The 14258-nt window shown below is 53.7% G+C and overlaps 1 protein-coding gene across 4 annotated transcripts in view; it reads left to right on the top strand.

Annotated features, from left to right (window-relative positions):
• Positions 1 to 14258, top strand: part of RYR1 (ryanodine receptor 1) — a 117521-nt gene that overhangs the window by 12988 nt on the left and 90275 nt on the right. For all 4 annotated transcript variants that reach the window (XM_058707775.1, XM_058707772.1, XM_058707773.1 and 1 more), the window contains exons 13-25: positions 474 to 669; positions 4724 to 4859; positions 4942 to 5037; positions 5121 to 5239; positions 6143 to 6276; positions 6789 to 7030; positions 7552 to 7744; positions 8963 to 9179; positions 10761 to 10865; positions 11080 to 11183; positions 11581 to 11664; positions 12472 to 12779; positions 13615 to 13817. In XM_058707775.1, the coding sequence (XP_058563758.1) occupies positions 474 to 669; positions 4724 to 4859; positions 4942 to 5037; positions 5121 to 5239; positions 6143 to 6276; positions 6789 to 7030; positions 7552 to 7744; positions 8963 to 9179; positions 10761 to 10865; positions 11080 to 11183; positions 11581 to 11664; positions 12472 to 12779; positions 13615 to 13817 (2137 nt within the window). The remainder of the gene's footprint in view (positions 1 to 473; positions 670 to 4723; positions 4860 to 4941; positions 5038 to 5120; positions 5240 to 6142; positions 6277 to 6788; positions 7031 to 7551; positions 7745 to 8962; positions 9180 to 10760; positions 10866 to 11079; positions 11184 to 11580; positions 11665 to 12471; positions 12780 to 13614; positions 13818 to 14258) is intronic.

Below are 14258 nucleotides of genomic sequence, written 5' to 3'. Positions count from 1 at the left end.
ACCCCGCCCCCTGCGGGGCCACGCCTTGACCCCCAGACTCCCCGTGGTCATACACCTGACCCCTCTAATCCCACCTCTGACTTCCACACCCCTAACATACACAGGATCCCTAACCTCTAAACCTCTGACTTCTGTACACTTGACCCCTAATCTGACCTTGACAACCATGATTTTGACTTCACATCCCTGATCACCCCTGACACCCAGATCCTTGATCCTGGACCTCCCCAGCCCTGACACCTGCTTCCATCCACCCCCCTGTGCTTACACAGGAGTGAGTCCCAGTCCTAGCTCTGTCGCTGGCCACTGTGTGGCCTCAGGCCAATGTCTGTCTGTCTCCGAGTCTCAGTCTCTCCCTCTGTAGAATAGGTGTGTAAGAGTCCTTTGGGGGCAGGGGGTAGGACTCGCGAGCGCCTCAATGATAGTGAGCGCTCCGGGCTCCTGGCTGACAGACAGGTGCGCCGTCCCCACAGGGGCCTGGACAGCTTCAGCGGGAAGCCGCGGGGCTCGGGGCCGCCAGCTGGCACAGCGCTGCCCATCGAGGGTGTCATCCTGAGCCTGCAGGACCTCATCGGCTACTTCGAGCCGCCCTCCGAGGAGCTGCAGCACGAGGAGAAGCAGAGCAAGCTGCGCAGCCTGCGCAACCGCCAGAGCCTCTTCCAGGAGGAGGTGGGGCCGTGGCGAGGGCGGGGCGGGGCCTGTGGACGCGGGGGCGGAGCCTGAGGGAGGGGTGGGGCCGCAGCGAGGTTGGGGCGGGGCGGGGCCGCGGGGCGGAGCCTGAGGGACCTGAAGGCGTCTGTAGTGGTTTCAGAGCCGGCGGGGCCTGTATAAACGGGGCGGGGCCGCAGGCCTTCGGGGAACAAGTGAGGGGGCGGGCCTTAAGGAGAATTTGGGGTGGTGGGCGGGGCCTTGAGGGAAAGGCAGGGCGTTTGTCAGAGCAGGGGCGGTGAGGGTGGGAGCGAGTTGCGACCGGAGCGAAGGAGGTGGGGCAGGCCTGTTCCCTTACCCCGGAGTGGGGCGGGGCCTAAGCGCGGGTCTGTGCCGAGGCGAAGCCTGTAAAAGCGGCCAGGCCTGGGAAGAAGTCTGAGGATGACGCTGCGGGACTCGGGAGTGGGAGGGGGGGCTGGTGTCTGTGGGGGCTCGGCCCGCAGTTGGGAGGACTGAACCAGAGTGGGGTATGGGAGGAGGGGCAGGGCCAGAGGTGGGTTTTGGGGCGTCAGGGAGGGTCCTCTGCTGGAGTCAGGAGCTGGGTGGGGGGGGGGTCTGTGTGTTCTGAGAGCAAGAAGGGAAGAGATGTGGAGCGGGCTCCGCCCAACAGGGGGTCAGAGTGAGGGGGACCGCAGGGGGTGGGAGGAGGGGACTGGACAAAGGCCCGGAGGTCTGATGTCCCCACCGGGTGATAGGGGAGCATGTTCGTTTAAAGGCTAACAACTGACCCTCCTCCTCTCCAGGGCCTCCCCGATCTGATCCAAAAGTGATAATAGTAACAATAACGAAACTTATTTGTGGAGTGGAATTAGTATAGGCCAAACGTTTAGAACCGTGCCAGCACGTAGCAGATGATATATAGGTGTTAGTGGTTATTATTACTTTGAATTTGGCCTTTATTGTGTGCTAAGGGTGCTATATACATGACATCCTCCTGATAACCCCATGGGGGTTGTAATTCCCATATTACAGATGGATCACAGAAGCTCAGAGAGATTAAATAACAGCCATCTATCTCCCCAACAAATATGCCAAGGGGTACAGCTGTCAGCAAAACAGACAAAAATCTCTGTCTTTATGGAACTGACATGTGGGGAGGATAGATGATGATCAATAAAATAAGAAAATTACATGGTATATAAGATGATAAGTACTGAGAAAAAAATAAAGGAGGGAAGTAGCAGGGAGTGCTGGGGTTGTTGCAATTTAAAATAGAGTGGTCTTGGGGCGCCTGGGTGGCTCAGTTGGTTAAGCATCCAACTATTCGTCTTGGCTCAGGTCATGATCTCACAGTTTGTGGGTTTGAGCCCCACCTCAGACTCCGTGCTGACAGTGCAGAGCCTGCTTGAGATTCTCTCTCTCCTCTCTCTGCCCCTCCCCTGCTCGCTCTCTCTGTCCCGCTGTCAAAAATAAATAAACTTAAAAAAATTTTTTTAAATCCTTAAAACAGAGTGATCAGTGGGCACCTGGGTGGCTCAGTCGGTTGAGTGTCCAAACTCTTGATTTCCGCTCAGGTCACGATCTCAGGATCGTGGGATTGAGCCTAGCACTGAGCACCAAGTGTGGAGTCTGCTTGGGATTCTCGCTCTCCTTCTTTCTCTGCCCCTCCCCTGCTCACGCGTGCTCTCTCAAAATAAATAAATAAACTTAAAAGAAAAATAAAACAGGGGCACCTGGATGGCTCAGTGGGTTGAGCGCCTGACTCTTGGTTTCAGTTCAGGTCACGATCTCACGATTTCGTGGGTTCGAGTCCTGCGTCCAGCTCTTCACTGCCAGGGCAGAGCCTGCTTGGGATTCTCTGTCTCTTTCTCTCTGTGTCTCCCCTACTTGCACTGTCACTGTCTCTCTCAGAATAAATAAACTTTAAAAAAAAATAAAAAATAAATAAAATAGACTGGTCAGGGAGGGGACCTGAGTGAAGAGAGGCAGCCACATGTACACCTGGGGGAGGGACAGAGAGGAGACAAAGGGGAGAGCAGTGCACAGGGAGTGTGCTTGGCAGGTTCTAGAACCATGAGGAGGCCAGGGCGACTTGGGACAGGGTGAGCTAGGGGCAGAGTGGGAGGAGATGAGGGCAGAGAGGTGACGAAGGCCAGGCTCTGGGTGAGGACTTTCACTTTGGGAGCCACAAGAGGGATAGGTTCCCTAAAATCACGACTAGTTAGTGACGCAGCCACTCTGTGTGACTCCAACCGCCCTCTAGCCCCGTGTGCTGCCTCTCTTACTAGTGATAGGGGCCCCCAGCATAAAGACACACTGATTGTCACAGTAGCGCTATACGTAATGGCCAAAAGCTAGAAACAGCCCAAATGTCCACCACCAGCATGGATCCGCAAATGTCGCGTGTTCACACACACAGCGGATATGGATACTACTCCACCACGAAAATGAAGGGACTACAGCCACGTGAAACGGTGTTCTTGAACTTAAAACATAACACCCAGCAAAAGACTCCATGTCCAGAAGAATACTTATTGTGTATGCCAAGTTCAAAAACAGGCAAAACTCAATTAGACTGTTCACTGACGCATACATAGGCGGTAAAAATAGAAAAGCAAGGAGAGGATTTCTACAAAAGCCAGGACAGCGGTTATTCCTCGCAGAGAGGTTTGTGTGGTCAGGAGGGGCATCCAGGCGACTTCTGCGTGGCTGGCGGTGGTCTCTTTCCGGGCTTGGGTCACGGTTGCACAGGTGTTCTTTGTATCTGTTGAGCCATACACGTTTGATCTTTGGTGTGCACAGATCTGCCTTTGCAAATTTGCCTACTTGCTAAAATCTATTTGTGACCCTCACATCAATACTTGCAACATCTTCGTGGTCACTCGTGAACATGTGCGGAGTGGCAAAAAATTTGTGTCGGTGGCCCTCATGTTCCCGGCTGAGGCTGAACAGGGTGATGCTGCGCCTTCTTGTTTCAGCACTCGGCCTGTAAACAGGTGTCCTTTTCATGGTATATTTAGTGCCACATTTTCCACACGCTGGTGTTTTTTTGTTGAGTTCGCTGTTTAAAGTGGCCCCCGAGTGTAGCGCTAACGTGCTGTCTAGTGCTCTCGAGGGCAAGAGGCTGTGGTGGGCCTTATAGAGAAAATAAGGGGGGGATATGCTTCATTTAGGAGGAGTTAGAGTGCTGTTGGCCGTGAATTTAATGTTAATGCATCAACAATATATATTAAATCAGTGTCTTTAAACGGACACACATATGTGCCAAGATTATGTACTGGTTGACGAAAACGTGACTCAGAGCAACTCCCCGTGTTTTCCCCGGGAGAGGTGAGTGGTTCAGGATTTGCTAACTCCGTGTTCACGGTGACTTTATAGAACCTAACTACCGCGAATAACAAGAGCTGACTGTATGTATTATTGTATGTGCTTTTCTGTATGCCTTTTATAATTCACAATAAGAGAAGACAAAGTTTAAAATGTAAAATGCAAAAAAAAAAAAAATCTCTCGGGTGGTTGGCGCGGAGAGTAAACTGAGCCAGTTAGGACCCAGAGTGGGATGCTTGGAAGTGGATAGGATGGAAAGAAAACTTCGGGAAGGAAAAGCACAGTCAGTCCTGATGGTCTTTTTTTTTTAATGTTTATTTTAATTTTGAGAGAGAGAGAGCACAAGCAAGGGAGGGGCAGAGAGAGAGGGAGACACAGAATCCGAAGTAGGCTCCAGGCTCTGAGCTGTCAGCACAGAGTCGGACGCGGGGCTTGAACCCACGAACCATGGGATCGTGACCTGAACCAAAGTTGGACCCCTAATTGACTGAGCCACCCAGGGGCCGCAGTCCTGATGTTAATAAGGACGTATTATGTTGGGAACCGAGGCAGAGAGGACAAGGACGGATGTGGGGAACTGAGGAGGAGAGGAGGGTGATGGGAGTGAACGGGAACGTGGAGCTAATGTTGTTGGATCTGGGAACATAGTTGCTGGTTGTTGAAGTTGAATGAATTAGCAAATCCAAGAAGGGCAAGGAAGAGAGGGCCTGGGACTCCCATGGTGACCCGCCCCTTTTCCCCACCCTAGGGGATGCTCTCCCTGGTCCTGAACTGCATTGACCGCCTAAATGTCTACACCACGGCTGCCCACTTTGCCGAATTTGCAGGGGAGGAGGCAGCTGAGTCCTGGAAAGAGATTGTGAACCTGCTCTATGAACTCCTGGGTAAGGGGCCCGGTTCTGGCTTCCCCTAGAGCACTCCAGCTCCTCAGTGCCATGGGGTCTGACGCCTCTTTTCCACCCTCAGCCTCTCTGATCCGTGGCAATCGTACCAACTGTGCCCTCTTCTCCACCAACCTGGACTGGCTGGTCAGCAAGCTCGATCGGCTGGAGGCCTCCTCTGGTAGGAGAACCCAGGGGGAGGGGACAGGGGCTGGCACAGGGGAGGGCCGCAGTCACTCGCCTACCATTCTGCCACCTGCACAGGGATCCTGGAGGTGCTGTACTGTGTCCTGATTGAGAGTCCTGAGGTCCTGAATATCATCCAGGAGAACCACATCAAGTCCATCATCTCCCTCCTGGACAAGCACGGGAGGAACCACAAGGTTGGCCCCTCGCCCTGACCTCTCATCCCCTGAACTCTGAACCCTGACCTTTTCCCGGGGCCCCGGAATTCTCCACCTCCCTCACTCCCTTTCTCCTCCCCATCTTGTCTCTTACCTGGACTCCACTCCCACATGCTTCCATCTCAACACAAGGGTCTTAAACTTACAGTTCTTAAATGGATTCTGGGCCACAGGTGTGCTTCATTAGATCTCTGCAACATTTTTATTTTTTAATTTCTGATTTTGTAGTCTTTAGGTGGGCTGCATATACGCCCTCCAGCTCGCCACAGGTCCTACCCGTTTCTGAGAGAGACAGAGAGACAGAGTGTGAGTGGGGGCGGGGCAGAGAGAGAGAGAGGGAGACGCAGACACAGGATCGAAGCAGGCTCCAGGCTCCGAGCTGTCAACACAGAGCCCAACGCGGGGCTCGAACTCACAGACCGCGAAATCATGACTTGAGCCGAAGTCGGACCCTCAACCGACCGAGCCACCCAGGCACCCCGCCCCACTGAACAATTTCTAACCACCTCACACATGTACATTATCCACCTGGCACCCGAAGACACACGTGTGCAGCCCCTGCTGATCTAAAATCTCCTCCTGACCCTCCTGCTCTCACTAACCAACCTTTTCCCTCCTCCCTCTGACTCCTCACCTCCTACTCCAGTCCCTCCTTCCTTAACACTGCTGACGTCTTACCCCAGATCCTGCGGCCCCCGGCCTGACCTTTCTCTTTGACCCTTGACCTTCCTCTGTGAGCCCTGACCTCGCACTTCCACCACCTCCTTGCCCATCAAAATCTCCACCTCTTGTCCTGGCACATTATCCTTAACTTCTGACTTTCCACCCCGGATTTCCCCGCCCTGGTGCTCTCACAACCTGACCTCTGACCTCGACCTCCAGGTGCTCGATGTGCTGTGTTCCCTCTGTGTGTGCAATGGTGTGGCCGTGCGCTCCAACCAAGATCTCATTACCGAGAACTTGCTCCCTGGCCGTGAGCTTCTGCTGCAGACAAGCCTCATCAACTATGTCACCAGGTCTGGCCCGTAACCCCTGACCCCAGCCTGACCTCACCCTGACCCCAGACCTCTTAACCCTTTCCCAGATCAGAGACTCCACACCCAGGTGGATGTCCCTTCCTCGGTCTCCCACCCCAAGACTTAACACCTGGTCCTCACAGATGTCCTCTCTTGCCCCAGCTCACCCCCGGCCCCCCCACCTCTTGTCCTCTCTCCCTCTTCCATTTCTGCCTCTGTCTGTTCCTCTCTCTTTCTCTGTCTTTTTCTGCATTTGCTCTTTTTGCTATCTATCTCCCTCTGTATCTGTCTCTATTTCTCTTCCATTTCGTTTTCTCTGTCTCTCACCCATCTCTCTCTATTTTTTGAGGTCTCTGTCTCTGCTTTCTCTCTCTCTGTCTCCATGTCTCTGCCTTCTGTTTTTCCTGTGTGTATCTCTCCTTCTCTTCTCCCTTACCCCCCCACCCCTGCAACAACCTGGCTTTGCTCCCCACCTCTCCCTCACCCCCTCTCCTGTCCCATCTTCCCTGCAGCATCCGCCCCAACATCTTTGTGGGCCGAGCAGAGGGCTCCACACAGTACGGCAAATGGTACTTTGAGGTGATGGTGGACGAGGTGGCTCCGTTCCTGACAGCTCAGGCCACCCACCTGCGGGTGGGCTGGGCCCTCACTGAGGGCTACAGCCCTTACCCCGGTGGCGGCGAGGGCTGGGGCGGCAACGGGGTCGGTGATGACCTCTATTCCTACGGATTTGATGGGCTGCACCTCTGGACAGGTACCTGACCCTTCCGGGGACCCTCATCCCCGATCATTGGCCCCAGAGCTTCTCAGACTCTCACCATACATCTTAGGCTTCTTGGGATCTTGATCCCCACAAGAGGCCAAATTTTGACCTCTGATTCCTAATTTTCCAAGACCCCAACCCTAATGCTTCCAGAATCTTGCCCCTAACCTGCTTCCTCATAGTCTCCAGAACTCTGACCCCAGGAGATGTATGATCTCTGACCCAAGAGATCCTTGAAAACTGCCCAGATCATTATGACTTCTGACCTTTGACTTCCAGCCCCCAAGGGTTCCAGAATTCTAACTCCAGGGTGACTGTAATCTCTGGCTCCACAGCTCTCAAGACCCTAACTTCAGGGGAACCTTGACCTCCTCCCTTATCTCAGAGATCCAGGACCCTCCATGGGAACACTTTCTCTAATATCTGACTCTTGCCTCTTGAGACCATTAGACTCTGACCAGTGAGGTCTTGAGACCCCTGACTTTTGACTCTTCCCTGTGACCCTGGTGCAGGACACGTGGCACGCCCAGTGACTTCCCCAGGGCAGCACCTCCTGGCCCCTGAGGATGTCGTCAGCTGCTGCCTGGACCTCAGCGTGCCATCCATCTCCTTCCGAATCAATGGCTGTCCTGTGCAGGGCGTCTTTGAGGCCTTCAACCTGGATGGACTCTTCTTCCCTGTTGTCAGTTTTTCGGCTGGTGTCAAGTGAGGACTTGCCTTTGCCCCTTGCCAGGCCCCAGACCTGGGACTGTCCCAAGACACCTTCCCTAGTTACAACATGGCCTACTATAAGGCCAGGAGCCTACCTTCACTGGGCAGCCTACCCTCAGGACTGACTGGTCAGATCCCTACGGGAAGGTCCCAGTGATCTCTACATGGTCCCAAACACTTTAGTGTCCTCCTATTGATCCAGACCCTCCCAAAGACCTCAGCTTCTTCCCAACCCCATATCCTTCCAGCGACTTTCACGTGTCCTCCAAATTGCACAATGACCTTCTAATAACTCTTCCAGTTAATTCCCAAATGATGTTAGACTCTCCCAATGACTCTATGTCATTCCAGTGACTTCCAAATGACTCCAGAATCTGACAGCTCTCTTCCAATGACCCAGACCCTCCCAATGACCCCCCAAATTATCTTGGATTCTCCCAATGATTCCATGCTTTTAACCGCTTTTCAGTGATCCCAGCATCTCCCAGTGATCTTCTAATTACTCCATGATCCCCCAGTGACCATAATTCCTCAATATCCCCAATTATTTCAAAGGTCTCTCAGTAACTCAGTCTTTTCCCAATGATCCCAAGCTCTGTAAAGAGCTTTCCAGTGTCCATTCAGTGGTGATTAGGGTTATCTAATAGTTACACCAGATTTTCCGTGATTTCCGGATGACTTTCTTGGTCTCCCGGAAACCTTCAGTATCCCCAAACATTCTATTGAGCCAAGGTCTCTTCCAGTGGATCTTTCTATGATCTTGCATTAACTCCCAATGAACCCACACTTTCCTTTTTTTTTTTTTAATGTTTATTTATTTTTGAGAGAGAGAGAGCACAAGTGGGGAGGGGCATAGAGAGAGAGAGAGAGAGAGAGAGAGGGAGACAGAGTCCAAAGCAGGCTCCAGGCTCTGAGCTGTCAGCACAGAGCCTGAAGCAGGGCTCGAACTCACAAGCTGTGAGATCATGACCCAAGCTGAAGTTGGACGTTCAACCGACTGAGCCACCCAGGTGCCCCCTCCTTTTTTGATTTTCCACTGATTCTCGTTGACCTCAGACATTCTCTTTGACCTTAAATGACCTCCATGACTCCATGGCTGCCCGGTGATCTTTCCCAGAACTTTCCACAGATCCCAGGATTGCTCTCTTACCCTCACTGAGCACAGATTCTCCTTGTAATCTGCCTCACCAGTAACCCCACTCTCCCACTCAGGGTACGGTTCCTTCTTGGTGGCCGCCATGGCGAATTCAAGTTCCTCCCTCCACCTGGCTATGCCCCATGCCATGAAGCTGTGCTCCCTCGAGAGCGACTTCATCTGGAGCCCATCAAGGAGTATCGGCGGGAGGGGCCTCGAGGGCCCCACCTGGTGGGACCCAGCCGCTGCCTCTCACACACTGACTTTGTGCCCTGCCCTGTGGACACTGTCCAGGTACTGCCTGCCCTGCAAGGGTTTCCTGGTGAGACAAACTCCCTTAGGAGTCAGGGAGGTGGGGAGCTGATTTGGAAGCTGGGAATCTTGTTGTTTAACAACAGATTGGGAAGCTGAGGCAGAGTGGAGGCAAAGAACTCTCGGAAGACAGAATCCCACTTTCTGGGAGTCCTCACTATAGCCCTCTAAAGAAAGGACAATTATTAAAGTTTTTGGGTTTTTTTTTTTTTTTTTTAGAGAGAGCATGAGAGCATGTGCACACACACCAGGGAGGGTCAGAGAGAGTCCCGAGCAGGCTCTGTGCCCACAGCACAGAGCCCCATGTGGGGTTCGATCTCACAAACCGTGAGAACCATGACCTGAGCTGAAATCAAGAGTTGGATGCTCACCCGCCTGAGCCAACCAGGCGCCCCAAGAAAAGACTATTATTGCCCCTGATTTACAGTTGAGGAAAGTGAGACCCAGAGGAGTTAAGCAACCTATATGAGCCACACAGCTGATTTGAACCCATGTGTGGATTCCAAAGTTTGAGATCTTTTCCACTAGTCTGTTGGCGTCCCTTCCATCTGGGTCTTCCCACTCCTCCTGTCCCAACTTGAACTCCCCACCCCCCCCAAACATGTCCCTATCAGAGGCCACATAAGTTGTGTTCAAGAGCCTGACCACGAGGGTCTGATTTTCTGTGTGTTACCGTACGTATGTGGCTTTACTTCTCTGTGCCTCAGTTTCCTCATCTGTGAGGAAAGGGGATAACAACAGAACCTACCTTGTCTCACAGTTGTGGAGGTCAGATGAATTAATATCTGTGAAGTGCTCAGCACGGTCCTGAGTAAATAGGAAGGACTCAATACAGTTAGTGTTATCAGTAGCAATAGTGATATTATTTCACGGTGAACTAGCCATCCCCTGTAGCCAGGACAGAGCCTGGACCCCCTTCTGGATGTCTCCCTCCTGCTCCCCCAGCTTCTCAGCCTCATGGGCTGTCCACTTGGCCTTCTGGACATCCCTCCCACCCCCTCTGCTTCCCCCCATGGCCTGCCCTGGTCCGAACCATCATTATCTCTTGTCTGTAGAACACTAACAACATAAATATTTATTATGCACCCACTGTGCGCCAGACACTTACATAAACTACGTAAGATTGAGTAGTTATCTGGATTATATCACTGAATCCTTATGAGGTAAGTATTGTTCCGATCCTCATCGTACAAAGAAGGAAAGAGACTCGCCCATTCATTCAGCAACCACTTTCCAAGCATCTCCTCTGAGCCTGGCTGTGGGATGGGCTGGGGAAGTGGTGGAAACTGAGGCAGCCCCAGGCCCTGTCCTCATGGAACAACCAGTCCAAAGGGGGAGAGAGTCCCAATTCCTAGATAATTCCTTAATTCCATGATTCGAAGTCCTTACTCAGCTGGACTGAGTGTCAACCCTGGAGTCAGGTGATGGTGATGAGGGGCAGGGCTCAGAATAGCAGGGAAAATCTGGGGGAACCGTCCAGGGCTCATACGTGTCCTTGGGGAGAGGGGTCATGGTGCAGCCTGGAAGGAACACAGGGATCTCATGAACGTTCCCTGCCTCCAGATTGTCCTGCCTCCCCATCTGGAACGCATTCGGGAGAAGCTGGCAGAGAACATCCATGAACTCTGGGCGCTGACTCGCATCGAGCAGGGCTGGACCTATGGCCCGGTGAGGGGCCGCCTGCAGCATGAGGGACTCAGGCTAGACTTGCCATTGGGGGAGTGAGCAGGGAGGGGCCAGTGGTTGGGGGAAGGGACTTTAGGGCACCAGGGCGTCCTTGGGGTTCTTGTGGCAGAACTAAGGGCAGGAGGTCAGGGGCCACAGTCTGGGAGTGTTGGGGGGAGGGAAGGGACCCTGAAAGTTGACACTGGGGTTTCTCCAGGTTCGGGATGACAATAAGAGGCTGCACCCGTGTCTTGTGGACTTCCACAGCCTACCAGAGCCCGAGAGGAATTACAACCTGCAGATGTCGGGGGAGACGCTCAAGTGAGGGGGGGGGCAGGGAGCAGGGGTCTGGGACCGACTGCTGGTGAGGAAGAGGGCAAGGAGAGACAGGGATTGTGAAGCAGAGACAGACAGCTAGAGAGACTAGAGAGCTAGTCAGTAAGAGAGAGAGAGAGAGAGACGTGGAATCAGGGAAAGAAGTAGGTGGACAGGAAAAGATGGGCACCGTCAAAGAGATACAGAGACAAAGAAGCAACGCCAGACAGGAGTCAGAGAGACAGAGATTGAGACAGAGGGATGGGGACAGACACCCAGAAAGTCAGAGCAAGAGATGTGAGAAACCGACAAGGGCGGGGGAGGAGGGAAGCCGGGCTGGGGGAGGGGAGGCCAGGGGCAGGAAGGCTGTGTGAGGTGACACTGCCCTCCCACCCCGCCCCAGGACGCTGCTGGCACTGGGCTGCCACGTGGGCATGGCAGATGAGAAGGCGGAGGACAACCTCAAGAAGACCAAACTCCCCAAGACGTGAGTGCGGGTGGCCCAGGTCCCTCTGGGGAACAGAGCTTGGGGGGGGGGTCGCTGGGGATGACGTGATAAGGGCTGGGCAGTTGAGGGGTCTTGTATGAGGCTGAGGTCAGAGACAAAGGGTCACAGGTTAGGGTGAAGGTCATAGGACAAGGGGTCAGGGCCCTGGAGTCAGTGGTGAGTGTCCTGAGGAGGGGTCAGGATTATGGAGGCAGGAGTCCCAGAGGGACAGTGGGTGTGAGTCAGGACCCAAGGTCAAGGTCTGCCATGGAATCAGGGAAAATGAGAGAACAGAGGTCATTTCTCCAAGTCAGAGTCAAGGAGCCAATAGAAAGAGGTGAGAAGCTGTTGGAGTCATAAGTGAGGGACCCTAAAATTATAGGTGAGAGGTCCTTGGGGATAGAGGTCAGGGTTCAGAGGTCAAGGACTCCAAAGCCAGGAATTTGAAGTGATAGAGTTCTGAGGTCAGCGGTAAGAAACCTCAGAGTTAGAAGTGAGAGGTCAGAGTTCCAGGGTTGAAGAGGAGGTTGCCAAAATCACAATGCAGGGGTCAGAGAGGCCAGAGGTCAGTGACATGAAAGCCCTTGCTAGGCTCACAGGATCCTGGGTAAAGAAGCCAAGTATCTCAAAGCTTATTCAACAGAGTCATAGAACCCTGATGTCAGAGATCAAAGGTCAGCAATTCCAAAACTCAGAGCTCAGGATCATGGAATCCTGGAGCAAGGGTCAGAAGTCAGAGATCCCCCTGAGCAGAGCCCAGAGGTGGAGGTGAGGGTCTCATCTCACCAAGCCCTGCCACACCCACAGGTACATGATGAGCAATGGGTACAAGCCGGCGCCACTAGACCTGAGCCACGTGCGGCTGACACCGGCGCAGATGACGCTGGTGGACCGGCTGGCAGAGAATGGGCACAACGTGTGGGCACGAGACCGTGTGGCCCAGGGCTGGAGCTACAGTGCTGTGCAGGACATCCCAGCGCGCCGAAACCCTCGCCTCGTGCCCTATCGGCTGCTGGACGAGGCCACCAAGCGCAGCAACCGGGACAGCCTCTGCCAGGCCGTGCGCACCCTGCTGGGCTATGGCTACAACATCGAGCCGCCTGACCAGGAGCCCAGTGAGTGCAGACCTCAGGTCCCTGACCCTGACTCCTGCCGTGATGCGGACCTCGTCCCTTGACCCTTGATTTCTGACCTGACTCAGCCCCTGAATGGGCTACATGTACCACATTGAGCCTTTCTGCACTCCATAACCTTGACCCTTACTCTGACCCCGACCCTGAACCCAATCTTGACCACTGACCTTCATCATACACAAGCCCTGCCTGGGCTATGGCTACAACACTGAGCTGCCAGGTCAGGAGCCCAGTGCGCACTATCCCTAATCCCTGACTCCAATTCCTGACCCCCAACGCTGACTCCTAACTTCTAACCTCTGGACCATAGCTTCAACGTGGAGCCACCCAGCCAAGAACTCAGAGAGCTTCTAACCCCTACCCTTACCCTGACCCCTGACCTATCCCAATCCCAACCTCAACCACCCATCCTGGCTGTGGTCCCCAACTCCAATTTCTATCCCCTCCTAGAGCCTGACTCTGACACTCTCTCCCTGATCTGGCTCTAGGTGCTTAAATCTAAACATCGACCCTAATCTTGACCCTTAACCCTAGACCATGACAGTGGCAGACCCGACTTTCTGTCTCTGTCAGCATCTCTTCTCTCAGGGCTCTGACTGCTAAGGAGAGGGGGTGGGGGAGGAGTCTCACTGAGTAGGTCCTTTCCACCGCTGGCTAGTCTGAGATTCACCAGTTCTCCTATAACACCAGGAAATCGTCCCTCTTCCCCCAGCCCCCCAAGGCCCTTACCTTCTCTGGTGTCTCCCACCAACCTCTCAGTGCCTTGGGATCCACTCCCCACCCAGTCTCTGACTCTGCTTGGCCCCTGACTCTGTAGGTCAGGTGGAGAGCCAGTCTCGTTGGGACCGGGTGCGCATCTTCCGGGCAGAGAAATCCTACGCGGTGCAGAGTGGCCGCTGGTACTTTGAGTTCGAGGCAGTCACCACCGGTGAGATGCGAGTGGGCTGGGCGAGGCCTGAGCTGCGGCCTGACGTGGAGCTGGGAGCTGACGAGCTGGCCTATGTCTTCAATGGGCACCGCGTGGGTACTCCCTGGGCTCCCTTCTGCCAGGCCCTGTGGTCCCTCCGCACAACTCATACACTCCAGCCCTGCCTCTGTCTGTGCCCCACTGTCCACTCATCCCTGCATCTGCCTTACCACTCGTCCATCTGTTCATCCATCCCTCTCTGTCCATGCACATATCTCTCCATCATCCATCTTTCCATCCAACTATCCATCTGTCTATTCATCCACCCACCTATCCACAAATCCGACTCTCCACCCATCTACTCATCTGCCCAAATAACCACTTACCCATCCACATTTCCATCCGTTTATTCATTTTTTTGTTAGGTTAGCCGTTCACTTATTTAAGCAATTTGTGATTTCACTTATCGATCAAATCATTTGATGCATGCATCCATCCACTCATCCATTTATCCACCTGTCCACCTATCCATCCATCTACCCACCCACTCATCC

The sequence above is a fragment of the Neofelis nebulosa genome, chromosome 17 (genome assembly GCF_028018385.1).
Source record: "Neofelis nebulosa isolate mNeoNeb1 chromosome 17, mNeoNeb1.pri, whole genome shotgun sequence".
In the NCBI taxonomy this organism is placed as follows: Eukaryota; Metazoa; Chordata; class Mammalia; order Carnivora; family Felidae; genus Neofelis; species Neofelis nebulosa.
Note: the sequence above shows the minus strand (reverse complement) of the source record. Positions and strands in the feature narration are given on the sequence as shown.